This window comes from Crocodylus siamensis, chromosome 9 (assembly GCF_052110815.1).
Source record: "Crocodylus siamensis isolate JL-2025a chromosome 9, ASM5211081v1, whole genome shotgun sequence".
NCBI classification, from domain to species: Eukaryota; Metazoa; Chordata; order Crocodylia; family Crocodylidae; genus Crocodylus; species Crocodylus siamensis.
The window spans coordinates 68,526,292-68,540,321 of record NC_143403.1 but is presented as its reverse complement, the minus strand read 5'-3'; the positions used below and the strand labels follow the sequence as shown (position 1 = coordinate 68,540,321).

Sequence of the window (14,030 nt, the reverse complement as noted above, 5' to 3'; positions counted from 1 at the left end):
TCCAGAGTGATGCCTGTTACTGTGGAGCTGACCACCTGCTGGGCTTAGCTGCCCTCAGGACCAGGCTTATGTCTTCCCTACAGAATGTTTTGTGCCAGAAGGCTGGGACAAAGCATCACAGAGCAATGTTGACGTGGGCTGTGAGAATGCCTCACTTGCTCCTGCTTTCTGGGAACCTCTCAGAAATCAGTTTACCAGAGCTCAGTTTCTCATCTCTTTTATTTTTAGGCACTCTAGGTCCAGTCCTGTCATCCCCTGAATACAAAATTATTTTCTCTGTCTGGCATTCTTGGACAACTGTCATTCTTAGGTGAAGGCCCCCTTCAGGGGCCTCCTGTTTAAGACATCAGGTAGCGCTGCTCGCATCTCTGAAGGAATGTCAGCCTTGTGCCTGCGGTCTGTGCTATCTACTTCTGTGTGTCACTGCTTGTATGATTGTCTTTAATCCTTTTTTTAAAAACTTTTTGCAGGAATTTGCAGGCTTTTAATGCAGCAGTTCTTGGGACTGTCCCCCTGTTCCAAACAGAAACTATTTTATCTGCTCCTGAAATAATCTTACAGCCGAATGCCAGCGAAATTGATAAAATGACGGTTAATTGTGTCAGGGAATGTGTTGAAGTCACTAAGGTGATTATTGATTAAGGTTATTCAGAGAATGTTTTTTGGCATAATGGGTGATTCCTGCTTTATTTGGATGTTTACAACATCAAAGCAAAGCTTTTATATGATGGAAATATTCATTGCAGCTTTCTCTTTTTACTAATTGGTCTGATGATACAGTATGACTTTATACAGTTTTTACTCCAGCAAAACTCTCATAGACCTTGTTAAGAGCTTTGTCTGGGCAATAGGATCTATTCAGCACTATAAAGAAATCTACACCAGCAGGATATGCCATCCAAATATCACTAAGGATTCTGCCTTTGGCTGAGTAAATGAGTTGGGTGGGAAGGTGTGCAGTTAGTTCTGTCTATAGCTTTCAAACTCCTCTAAAGCAGTAGGGGAGGTTACTTGCCTAGTTCTTAAAAAAATGCTAGGAGTAGATCATAGGTGCCAGAGAAGTCCAGGATACTTGGTGATTGGTGGATGCATGGCTCCTGTATTGAGTGCCCACCTCAGCGTGCGGAAGAAGATGAGCCCATCACCTTGAGTTTTTTTAATGACCTCTCTCAGAACCTGGTCATAGGTGCCAGAGAAGTCCAAGATACAGTGTTTCCAACTGGTTGGCCTACTTGTATTAATGAATTGTGTGCTCTTCTGTGGGGCACACATTGCTTCTTTCCAAAAATGACCCAAATGTTCTGGGAGCTATCTTGTCTTGCACTGATGTGCAGATAGCACATTTACCCTTACGCATGGCTTTCTCAAAGATTGAGGTAATCCTGAGGAAATACATTCAGGACAAGCCTGCTCCCAGCTTCATAGCCGAAGATTTCCTCCTCTCGCCATGCTGAGCCTGACTGACTTGCCTCTCTGCGCTAAGGTTATGACATCCCCAAAAGGTTTTCTTAAAAAGAGACCAAAGGATGATGCCAAAGGGAATGTATTTGGCATCTTTTGGTCCTTTACATTCACTAGGAGGGTATGTCTAGCTTTGTCAAATGCTAAGCCGTTGATTTAAAAAATTGTGTGTGTCTGCATATTTCAGATCTGAATTGAGCCTTGGGTATTTGGATAAAGCCTCATGCTAAATCTCCTAATTAAGAGTTAATGCCTGTGACTAATTTCATTCACTCTGTTAAGTAATTCTTTGCATTGCTCTCTCTGAAAACACCAGCAATTTGTGCGGTGGATGCATGGCTCTTGTATTGAGTGCCCACCTCAGCATGCAGAAGAAGATGAGCCCATCACCTTGAGTTTTTTCAATGACCTCTCTCAGAACCCGGTGATAATTGAACAGGCTGTTCTCATCACCCAGAACGTACACAAGCTCCTGATTTCTCTCACCAAGTATCTCAACCGGTGGAAGAGGTATCGTCCACTGTGGAAATTAGATAAAGCCATCGTCATGGAGAAGTTTGCTGCAAGGAAACCTGCTTGCGTCACCTTCGATGAGAAGCTGCAGTTCTACATGAAGGTTGCCCAAGAAGTGACTCAACAGCCCTTGATTAAGGATGAGCAATGCATCAGGCTTCAGCTGGGCCCATTAGCTTACACTGTGCAGGAGAATGCCAAAGGCTGGGTGATGTCTCTGGGGAAACTTCTAAATGAGTCTGCCAGAGAGGAACTCTTCAGTCTGCAGGAAGACATTGAGGTAGATGATTTCTCTGATATGATATCATTATCCTGCATGATCAGCTGTGAGTGGGGCTCCTTATTTGCATAACTTGTATGGGCTGTTTTATAAGAGACAACGTATTATTATTGAGATACTGCTGTATTTTCATTATTGGATTTTTAAAATCACAAATTGCCAGTTTTAGTATAAGAAGTCTTAATTGTGTTTAATGCCTGAATAACTCTACTTTTGCTTAACTGTATACGTTTGTGCTTAATTATTTTCTTAACACTGCTTCTGAAGATTAATGCTGCTTCTTTTTCCTTTTTATAGACATTATCTCAGAACCTTAGGAAAACACCTGACTCTCTGGAGGATCTCAAATTTGTTCTTGGCACAATTGCAGATATCAAAGATATGTCTTTGTGTGTGGAACTGAAATATCTAGACATTCAGGAGAGATACCGTACCCTTGCAGTATATAACATTCCTGTGAGTGAGCTTATGTCGATCCTATAGACATTTTGTACTTGTGTTTCATATGTGAATAGCTGTCACATAAATGAATAATTATTTTTTTTAAAAGTTTTTCAAATGAACAGGATCAAAAGGATCAAATTAACAGGAACTTCTCTCCCTTCCCCCCCCGCCATCTCTGGCCATTGTTTTCCAAACTTCTACTCATTTGCATTTTCATAGACTTGCGTGTTGTAAATTAGCTTCTTTTCTACCTTGGAGAACACATAACACCAGAGTCTCCCTATGCCTGATGAAGGGTGTTTGTGCTCGAAAGCTTGCAAATAACTTCTTTCCAGCTATGTAGTTGGTTTAATAAAAAATATTACATCTACCCAAAGAACCTTGCCTGCCTACATCCTTAGACCAACAGGGCTATGACCAACAACCCAGGATCAAAAGGGAAATACTATCACATTGTTGTACCCATAGTGAAATTTGCAGGCTTGCTATACATTTGTTTAACTCGGATTCATTTAATTTAAATAGTGTTTATATATTTCAGAACTAGAGGTGTAATTGCTGGCCTGACTTTTCTGTAAGTAATTTCTACATGTGAGTGCTCCCAATGCAGTCATTTGTACTGCCTCTTAGAAGTGTCCCTGTTTGCACAGCTTGAGTACTGTTATGTAGATTAAAACCTGATTAAACTTGAGTGACCAGCCCTTTGGACTGGAAAAGTAGCCACCCCTCCTCTGTCCTTGCTGTTGGGAATCTAGAACCACAGAAACTTGTATCCCATAATCCCTGTCCTGGCCTGCCATCACCATGACCTTCTGAACCAGCTTGCATGATGCTGGCATAGAGATCCCTTCCCTTCCTAGCTCTTCTTGGTCACCAGCATTCTCCCTAAGGGGAATCTGGAACGTAGGATGCTTGCCAGAGGATTTGGAAGCATCTGAAGCCCCAGGCGGCGGTGGAGGATGCTTGCCAGTAGCAGGGCCACATATGGATTTGACTGACTCATGGATCTGGAATTGATATGGATGATTTGACTTGAGACATAAACATTTTTTCTTAAAAAAATGTTTGGAATGTGTAGGATCTTGGACCATTCTTTGCACCCTGGATCAGTTTCACCCTATGTAAAAATTGCTGTATTGGGCCCATATAATTTACATTTGTATGTGTGTAGGGGCTTAGATCTCCTGTTTCCTGGCTGTCTAGTTTTCATCTTCCACTGTGTTAGGTTTCCTCTCTGACCTTTGGTTTCAGTGAATATGTAGTTTGCTCTCTTTTAGACAAGTGAAGAAGAGAGTGAGCTGGTTAACAAGATTAAGGAAAAGTGGGAGAGGCTTTTATTTGATGCAACTGAAGTTGATCACAGCCTTGGAAGCATCAAAAGGACCTTTACAGAGGTGATTTTTATAACTTTATGTGTCTATAAGCCATTTGGAAATGGAAGGAGAGACCCTTAATTCAAACAATATACCCTTTAGATTACAAAGCATCAGATTGGAGACTACAGTAAAGAGATCTCAGACTTCTTCCGTAGATTTACTACTGAGGGGCCTGGTGCTGTTGGGGAAAACCTTGACAAAGGTAAGAACATTTGTGTATGCACAGTTACATTCTGAAGTAGGCTGCAGACTGATTCTTTGGAGTATTATATGTAAAATAGAAATATACATCACTTCAGGATATTTTTTCTTGTTAAAATACAGGCTAATCAGTTGAGCCATTTGAATAACTATAATTTATACAGGTTTATACATAAATGATGGATTATTCAGCTGTCTATGGAAAACTTTCTTTTTGCAGGATTGGATCTTTTGGGTGTTTTTGATAAAGAATTGGACAAACTTGAGAAGAATCGTCAGGAATTGGCTAATGCTGAGAAACTTTTTAATCTGCCAATTACAATGTACCCGGACTTAATGAAAGCACAGAATGACATGAAAGGTCTGAAGCAGGTCTATGAAATTTACAAGTCTCAAAAGGTAAGTGTTTATGTAACGAGAGCTTTTCTCTTATTGTGCCAGAGTCTGTCTAATTGAAATAAGCTGTGATCTTTTCATCCTTATGATAACCAGAATGTAGATCTTCGTTAAACAACTGTAATATACAGGCAATCCTTGCACTTACGACACAATTGGTTCCTGAAAACCGTGTCTTAAGTCGAAATGTTGTAACTCAGAACCAATTTTCACATAAGAAACAATGTTATAAATGAGGGACTGGTTCCTGAACCAAGGCCTGATACCCTGTTTTCACCAAAAATACCCCAGAATTTTGTACTCAGTCAATTATAGATGAGTAATATAGCTACATTAATGTATTTATATCGTAAATAGCAATCATATTGATTTGGAAGGACTTCTTTGAGGTGACTTTGCTGGACTTTTTGAAGGGCTCTTGGTTGGACTTTTTGAAGGGTTCTTGGCTGGAGTCCTCTCAGGAGACTTGGCTGCAATTTTTTCTGGAGTCTCGTCTGCTTTCTTAAATAAAGTGTCCAAACAAGTTTGGACAGATGTTCTCCAGGGAGAGATGAGTGACACAGCTAACTTGTTCTCTGGTGTGGTGTCACATCGGATCAAGTGTTGCAAGTCAAAACTGACGTCATAAAGTTGAAACAGGGTGTCAATTTATAAATGTTGTAAGTACGAAACGTAACTCAAAACATTGTAAGTCGAGGGCTGCCTGTATATCCATGAGTGCTTCAGTTACAGTCATTAAGCCAGGAAGAATATTGTGATCAGCTGAGGCCAGATTCCAGTTGTTCTGTGTAACATATTACTCCTTAAATAGTTTGGTGATTTCAGTAGCCCGTGTATTAAGTGTGCTACTTGTGAATAAGTAGATCCAAGTCAGACCCTTGCTGACCTTATTTAGTTTTTTAAACAGCCTTTTTGTGTTTGTTTTTGAAATCAGTCAAACACCCTAAAGTTAAGGATCAGATTATGACTGTAAATCATGTTCGTATTACCATTTCCCATGTTCTCTTTCTACTTTTTCTTCTGATGATTTGTTACACTCACTTTTTCATTATGGTCTTAAATTCAATCTTGACCCTTCATAGCAGGACTGTACTTTATCCTGTGCTTGTTGAATACTGTGCACATCTGTGTCCTGGTCCTGACTAAGGCCTCCAAATACTATTGTCCTAGAAACAACAAATAGTATCTCTTATGATAAGCTAAAAGGAAACATCGTGATTTTTTTTCTAACTACCTTTGTCTCCAGGCTGCTAAAGAGGAATGGTCTCAGACCCTCTGGGTAAACCTCAATGTGCAGGTTCTTCAGGAGGGAATTGAAGGATTTCTTAAAGCCCTTCGCAAGCTGCCTAAGCAGGTGCGCAGCATGCCTGTGGCTTATCACCTGGAGACAAAAATGAAGGCATTCAGAGACTCCATTCCTTTGCTGCTTGATTTGAAAAATGAAGCCTTAAGAGAAAGGTTTGATTCTGTTTCTGTAAGGGATTTTCTGTACAAGCAAGGCTATTTATTCTTGTTTGTTAAAATTTTCCATGACAGATGTTGGAACTGTGCTAACAGTTTTGGGCTGTGGACCATAATAGCTGATGCCCATCTAAGAAGCTTATATAGTTTCATGCAACATAAACAAATATTTTGTGTGTTTATAGTAAAAGACCAAGTCTTATTATAGATATTACAATACAGTGGGCGTATCTACACGAGGCACCACATCGCCGTAGTGACGAGCTATGTTGCTGTAGCTCGTTGCTACAGTGACAGCACTGCTGGGCATGAACCATGACACTGATGCTACTGTGTGGTAGCTGCTAAAAATAGCTACGCAGCATTGAGACTGTCATTTAGGTTCCTAGCTGAGATACAGGACCTCCACTTAATCTAGGAGGTGCACAGTCCCACCAGAGGAAACGCCCTGTTGGACCTGGTCCTGGCCACAGGCGATGACCTGGTCAGGGACCTCCAGGTTCTTGACCACCTGGGCGATAGCGTACACCCGGTGGAAGGGAGGTGCTATCTCCAGAGAGGAGTATACCTCCTCTGCTCGGGCCTGTAGGGGGGCTGTCAGGAAAGCTAAGGCGGACATAGAGCTAGGAATAGTGTCCAAGATCAAGGATAATAAAAAGTCCTTTTTCAAATACATAGGGAGGATGAAGAAGGCACTGGGTAATGTGGGGCCCCTGCAAAGTACGCTGGGCAATCTGGTGGTTGCGCCAGAGGGGAAAGCGGAACTCTTTAACCAATTCTTCATGTCTGTTTTCTTGTGCAGGGACCAGGACTTCCCCACCGTGAAGCAAGACAGACTTGAGGGGAACGCCTCCAGACCTCAGGTTGGGGAGGACCGGGTTAGAGAGCTTCTGGAGGGGCTGGACGTGTTCAAGTCAGCAGGTCCAGATGCTCTCCACCCCAGGGTGTTGAGGGAGCTAGCTGGAGTTATTGCAGGGCCCTTGGCATGGCTTTACGAGTGCTCGTGGTGCTCCGGCCAGGTGCCAGATGACTGGAAGATAGCTAATGTGGTCCCCATCTTCAAAAAAGAGAAGAGAGAGAACCTGGGCAACTATAGGCCCATCAGTCTTACCTCAATCCTTGGGAAACTCTTTGAGAAGATCCTCAAGGAGCACATCTGTGATGGGCCGGCTTCAGGGATGATGCTCAAGGGCAACCAGCACGGTTTCATTAGGGGCAGGTCATGTCAGACCAACCTGATTGCCTTTTATGATCAGGTCACAAAGGCAATGGATGCAGGTGTCGCCATGGACGTAGTCTTTCTAGACTTCAGCAAGGCCTTTGACACTGTCTCCTACCCCATCCTCATTAAAAAACTAGGCGACTGTGGCATTGATGCCTACACAGTCAGATGGATTGCAGGTTGGCTCAAGGGTCGCACTCAGAGGGTGGTGGTGGACGGGTCATATTCGACCTGGGGGAAGTGGGCAGCGGAGTCCCCCAGGGCTCGGTCCTGGGGCCTGCGCTGTTCAATTTCTTCATCAGCGATTTGGACGACGGGGTGAATTGCAACCTGTTTAAATTTGCTGATGATACCAAAATTTGGGGTGAGGTGAGCACGCTAGTAGGGAGGGAAAGACTGCAACAAGACCTGGATAGGTTACAGGAGTGGGCTGACATAAACAGGATGCGTTTCAATACTGACAAGTGCAGGGTGCTTCACTTAGGCAGTAGAAACCAGCAGCACACCTATAGAATGGGAAACTCCCTTCTTGAGAGCACAGAGGCAGAACAGGATCTTGGAGTCATTATTGACTCCAAGATGAACATGGGCCGACAATGTGAGGTCATGGTTGGCAGGGCTAACCGCACCTTGTTGTACATCCAGAGGTGCATCTCAAGTAGAGCCACGGAGGTGATCCTCCCCCTCTCTGCGACACTGATCAGGCCACAGCTGGAGTACTGCATCCAGTTCTGTGCATCCCATTTCAGGAGGGATGTGGACAGCATTGAAAGAGTCCAGAGGAGGGCCACCCGCATGATCCGGGGACTACAGAGCAGGCCCTACATTGAAAGACTGCGGGACCTAAACCTGTTCAGCTTTCACAAGAGAAGACCTTCCTGACTGCTTCCCCACACTGCCAGCCCATGTTCATCTAGGAGTCAATGATGACTCCAAGATCCTTTTCTGTCTCTGTTCTGACAAGAAGGAAGTTCCCCAACCTGTAGGTATGGTGCCAGTTGTTCCTCCCCAGGTGCATCACTTTGCACTTGTCAGTGTTGAATCCCATCCTGTTCTCATCCGCCCACCCTTGTAACCTGTCTAGGCCCGATTGTAGCCTATTGCTCCCTTCTAGCGTGCCCACATCCCCCCACATCTTAGTGTCATCAGCAAATTTGAACAGGGTGCTTTATACCCCCTTGTCCAAGTCGCTGATGAAGATGTTGAACAGTGCGGGCCTGAGGACCGAGCCCTGGGGGCCCCACTGCCCACGTCCCTCCACGCCGAAAATGACCCATCCACCACTACTCTTTGGGTGCAGCCCTCTAGTCAGTTGGCAACCCAATTGACTGCATAGGTGTCGACACCACAGTCCCCTAGTTTCTTAATGAGAACAAGGTGTCGAAGGCCTTCTGAAAGTCCAGGAAGACTATGTCCACTGCTACCCCTGCATCTAATGATTTGGTGATCTGATCATAGAAGGCCACCAGGTTGGTCTGACAGGACCTGCCACTGATGAACTCATGTTGGTTGCCCCTAAGCATGAAATCCCCTGCTGGCCCCTCATGGATGTGTGCCAGCAAATTTTCTCAAACAGCTTGCCTAGGATCGAAGTAAGACTAACTGGCCTGTAGTTTCCTGGGTCCTCCTTCTTCCCCTTTTTGAAGATGGGAACCATGTTGGCCCTCTTCCAGTCCTCTGGGACCACACCAAAGCACCACGAGTGCTCGTAAAGCCATCCAGTCCCTCCAGAAGCTCCCTAACTAGTTCCTCACTAACCCTTGGCCCAGGTGTGGCTCCCCTGGGGCCTGAGGGGGGCCCAGAAGGGGGTGGCTGTTCTGGTCCCTGCTTAGGAAGATGGAGGCAAAGAAATCGTTAAATATGTTGGCTTTATCGTCTGGTGTGACGACCAAATTTCCTAACGTGTCCCGCAGGGGCCCCACATTACCCGGAACCTTCTTTTACCCTATGTATTTAAAGAAGGACTGCTTATTGTCTTTAATCCGGGAAGCTAGTCCCAGTTCCATCTCTGCCTTGGCCTTCCTGACTGCCTCCCATCATCCTTGAGCAACTGCAGTATAGTCATCCCTGGTGATGTCCCCTCTTTTCCATTGGGTGTATGCCTCCCTTTTAGCTAGGAGACATTCCCAGATGCTTCTGGTGAGCCATGGGGGCTTGTGTGCCCTCCTGCTCCCTTTGATCCTCGTTGGGATTACCTCTCTTTGGGCTTGGAGGATCGTCTCCTTGAGGAGTGACCACTCTCCTTGGACACCTGGCTCCCCTCCCCTCTGGGACCTCAGTGCATCCCTGACTATTCTCCTTAGCTCGTTGAAGTTTGCCCTCCTGAAATCTAGGGTTGCTGCCTTGCTGCAGGCCTTTGCCACCTTGTGCTGGATGGTGAATTCCAGCAGGTGATGATCACTGTCACCCAGGTGGTCAAGCACCTGCAGCCTCCTCACCAGGTCATCTCCCATGGCCAGCACCAGGTCCAACAAGGCGTCTCCCCTGGTGGGGCTGTGCACCTCCTGGGTTAGATGGAGGTCCTGCATTCTGGCTAAGAATCTATGTGAGCGGTCAGACCTGGCTGACTGCTCTTCCCAGCAGATGTCCGGTAAGTTCAGGTCCCCCATGACTACCACATATCGTTTCAGGTTCCAGGCATTTTCACATTTTACATGGCCAAGGGGCTTAAAAGGCAAACAAAAAATTTGTAGACTGATGGGGTCAGATTTTAGCTGGTCTGAAACCAGTCTCTAAATTCATCCAAAAAGGATGTGGAGAAGCTTGAGAGAGTCCAGAGGAGAGCCACGCGCATGATCAGAGGTCAGGAAAACAGACCTTACGATGACAGGCTGAGAGCCATGGGGCTCTTTAGCCTGGAAAAGCACAGGCTCAGGGGTGATCTGATGGCCACCTATAAGGTTATCAGGGGTCACCACCAGGATCTGGGGGAACATTTGTTCACTAGAGCGCCCCAAGGGATGACGAGGTTGAACGGTCATAAACTACTGCAAGACCGTTTCAGGCTGGACATAAGGAAGAATTTCTTTACTGTCCGAGCCCCCAAGGTCTGGAACAGCCTGCCATCGGAGGTGGTTCAAGCACCTACATTGAACACCTTCAAGAGCAAATTGGATGCTTATCTTGCTGGGATCCTGTGACCCCAGCTGACTTCCTGCCCTTTGGGCAGGGGGCTGGACTCCATGATCTTCCGAGGTCCCTTCCAGCCCTAATGTCTATGACGTCTATGAAATCATGTTTGTTTCCATAAATGTTTCCAAACAAATGCTTCCTAGTGGACAGGGCAGGACATTTAACTAGGACTTTTAGGATATCTGGATTCATTTTTTGGCTCTGCTATTGAGCAAGACTTTGCTTTAGTCTCCATCTGTAAATAGTTTTACTCATCTCTTTTTGTAAAGTGCTTGGAGATTCATGGTAGCAAAGTGCCATAGAAGAGCATGGTGTTGTCTCTCGCATTTGTCAGTAGTCCCACCTGTGTGCCTGTCTTGGACACTCATATGAACACATACTACTAGTTTTAGAGGTTATAGCAACAGAACTTGCATGTAACATTAGTAGTCCTGCTACTTTTGAATGCCAGTAAAATGTTGTCACTGGTGGAAAGTTGGTAGGGCTATTTGCTCACCAGTGGTTTTACTTTTATATTTGATCTTGAGCAGAGGTAGCTGAGGCCTACTTAAATCAATGCTTCTTCTTTGTATGACTAGCTCCTTGGGTATTCAGTTCCCCCTGCTTGACTGTTCTTCTCTGTTATAGTGGCTTAACAGCCCAGAGCTTCCAGTTCAGCTCTGTCATCATCACACTCACATAGAGCTGACAATACCAACCATGGGGCATGGGAAGAAAACAATGAGTTGTTGGAGTTGGCTGGGATAGAAAGATGGAGTCTTTGGGAGATTCTGCATCACATGCATATGCTGCACTTTGTCTTTTTTTGCAAGGAATGCTTTCTGCATTTTGAGGTGGTTCCTATCTATAATACATGGTCTTGTTTATAATGGTTTGATGATCTACTGTAACTCTTTCAGGCATTGGAAAGAACTTATGGAGAGAACTGGCACTAGCTTTGAAATGACAACAGAAACTTTTACTCTGGAGAATATGTTTGCTATGGAACTTTCCAAATACTCAGATGTTATCAGTGAAATAGTTGGAACTGCTGTTAAGGAGTTGAGCATTGAGAAGGTAATTTAAAAAATATGAATAAAGTAATAAAGCTATTTTTGATGACAGAGGTGGGTTTATTTCTTTTTTGGTTATTGATCTTTCAGTGTTAGTTTTAAATAGCATTAAGAGGGTTAGTGAAATGTTGCCTAAAAGGTTTTAGTCATTTGCTTTATCCACTGCATTGCTCCTTTGAAACGTGCTTGTAAAAATGGCAATATGCGGTTCTGTATTTATTGTTTCTGTATGAGCTCACTTGGCCCAGAGGCAGGTGCACACATTTTCCTTCTCAATTGACAGTCCAACACAGTCAGCCTCCGATTTGATAGTCAAACTGGGAAACTGGGTGCTTCCCACTTTTCACAAAATTGCCAGTAATAAAGGTTCTGTACCTCGGTTGAAGACTTTAGTAATGACACTTTATGACCCTGTTATCTTTAGTGGGACTACTGTGGTGTGACTTAGTCAATAGCTTTGTTGACAATGCAAAAGATAAAACCAAATCCAGCTCACACTTGAGTGTTACGGCTCTGATAAGGGTACAAATGTATTTTTGCCATTGAGATTAGCAGCTAAAACTTGCATGTGGTCAGTAAGAATAGATCTGGTGGGTTTGAAGTTGTCATTTTATGTGATCCTTTTTCAAGGGTAGGCCTGTACTTGAGTGGTAGAGCTGAACCTTTGCTGAAGTAATTATTCATTTTTCAGGTAGGACCACTATTCTTTAGTTCTCCAGGACTAAAATGTACTCCTTTTTTCTGTTCCCATGCAGGGTGTTAAGGATATACTAGACACCTGGGAGAACATGAAATTCACAGTACAAAGGTACTTCAAAGGCACTCAAGAGCGAGGCTTTATTTTGGGCTCCGTTGAGGACATTATTCAGATTCTTGATGACAACACTGTCAACCTTCAGAGTATTTCAGGGAGTCGCTTTGTGGGTCCTTTTCTGTCAACAGTTCACCACTGGGAAAAAACTCTCTCATTGATTGGTGAAGTTATTGAGGTAGGGAAGAAAGAAAAAGTTAATGTTTCAGTTTTTTCCCCTTAATGATTAGGTTTCCATAATTAATGATTTCCATAATTCTTTTTTCCTTGGTTGGTTATATTTGATTCTTCTAGGTCTGGATGGTGGTTCAGAGGAAATGGATGTACCTTGAGAGCATCTTTATTGGTGGGGATATAAGATCACAACTTCCAGAGGAAGCTAAAAAGTTTGACAACATAGACAGGATATTTAAAAAGGCAAGTATCAGACTTGTTTTGTAATGGCCAAGTGATTGAAAGAGTTGTTTGATGTATTTTGCTTTTAGTTCTGTAGTAACCTGAAGGCTTTCATTTTAGATAGCATCGTTGCTCCAGTTTTCCTGTGGAGGTGACTTTTCTGTCTGGTGGTGTTTCCAGCTGTGTTGTGACAGCAAGTCGTGCTTTATCTTTAACAACCAGCTCCTTCTAAACCATGTCAGACACCATGACTCATTTAGAGTTTGCATGGTCATTAGTGCCAATCAGTGCCAATTGCAGCTGGCTGGAGGATCCTTTGAGGTTCAGAATAATATGGTTGCCTAGAGAAGTAGCGTGTAGCAGTTGGTTGATTGTGGGGCCAGAAGCTCCTGAGCTTCAAGTCTGCTTCTGTTCTTTGGTTTTAGGGAAGTCACTTCACTATTCTGTGTCTTTGCTTACACCACAGGCATCTGCCAAACTAGGTGTATCATCCGGAGGTATGACAGGATGTGAGCTGGGCTGACAAAATCCCTTGATGTTTCTTGTTATACCAGCAAAACTGTACTTTTACTAATCTGGGTGCACCACTGATGGGCATAGCTTGCAAAAACATTGACTAATATTACAGAGTATTGTTAGTTGATAATAACCAATACTGGTTATGACATGTTTTGTCACAAGAAAAACCTAATTTAGTTTAATCTATAGTGTTGCTCCTCAATAGTTTTTAACATGCTTCTTTTCTCCATATACAGATAATGAGTGACACTGTGAAAGATCCAGTGATTAAAAAATGCTGTGAAGCTCCAAATAGACTTGCAGACCTCCAAAATATAAATGATGGTCTAGAGAAATGTCAGAAAAGCTTGAATGATTATTTGGATTCAAAGCGAAATGCTTTCCCAAGGTTTTTCTTCATATCTGATGATGAATTACTTAGCATCCTTGGTAGCAGTGACCCACTCTGTGTTCAGGAGCACATGATAAAGGTATAGCATGCTGCTTATAGTCATTAGTCTGAGAATGCTTTGAGTGCACTGTGATTTTTAGATGGGAGGCTATCTACTATACAGATTGTTAGAAGTCTGCTAATGTTTCTCTTATACAGGGAATACTGTACCAGTAACTAAGGAAATATTGAAATTTCTAGATTGGATCTGATGGCCCATATCAGTTGCTTTAGAGAAAGGTTCTAAACACCCTGCTGTGAACCTTTATGCAATAACTTTCCCTTATGCCTTTGGCGGATTCATATTTACTGCAAAATTCTTAATTTGGCCAATTT

At 43.6% G+C, this 14,030-nt stretch overlaps 1 protein-coding gene across 1 annotated transcript in view; it reads left to right on the top strand.

The window, feature by feature from the left end:
• DNAH10 (dynein axonemal heavy chain 10) overlaps positions 1-14,030 on the top strand; it is an 86,372-nt gene that overhangs the window by 23,109 nt on the left and 49,233 nt on the right. Inside the window, exons 19-29 of the mRNA XM_090062521.1 lie at positions 471-627; positions 1,778-2,254; positions 2,552-2,710; positions 3,976-4,092; positions 4,174-4,276; positions 4,496-4,674; positions 5,918-6,129; positions 11,386-11,542; positions 12,294-12,527; positions 12,644-12,766; positions 13,501-13,734. Of these exons, the coding sequence (XP_089918647.1) occupies positions 471-627; positions 1,778-2,254; positions 2,552-2,710; positions 3,976-4,092; positions 4,174-4,276; positions 4,496-4,674; positions 5,918-6,129; positions 11,386-11,542; positions 12,294-12,527; positions 12,644-12,766; positions 13,501-13,734 (2,152 nt within the window). The remainder of the gene's footprint in view (positions 1-470; positions 628-1,777; positions 2,255-2,551; positions 2,711-3,975; positions 4,093-4,173; positions 4,277-4,495; positions 4,675-5,917; positions 6,130-11,385; positions 11,543-12,293; positions 12,528-12,643; positions 12,767-13,500; positions 13,735-14,030) is intronic.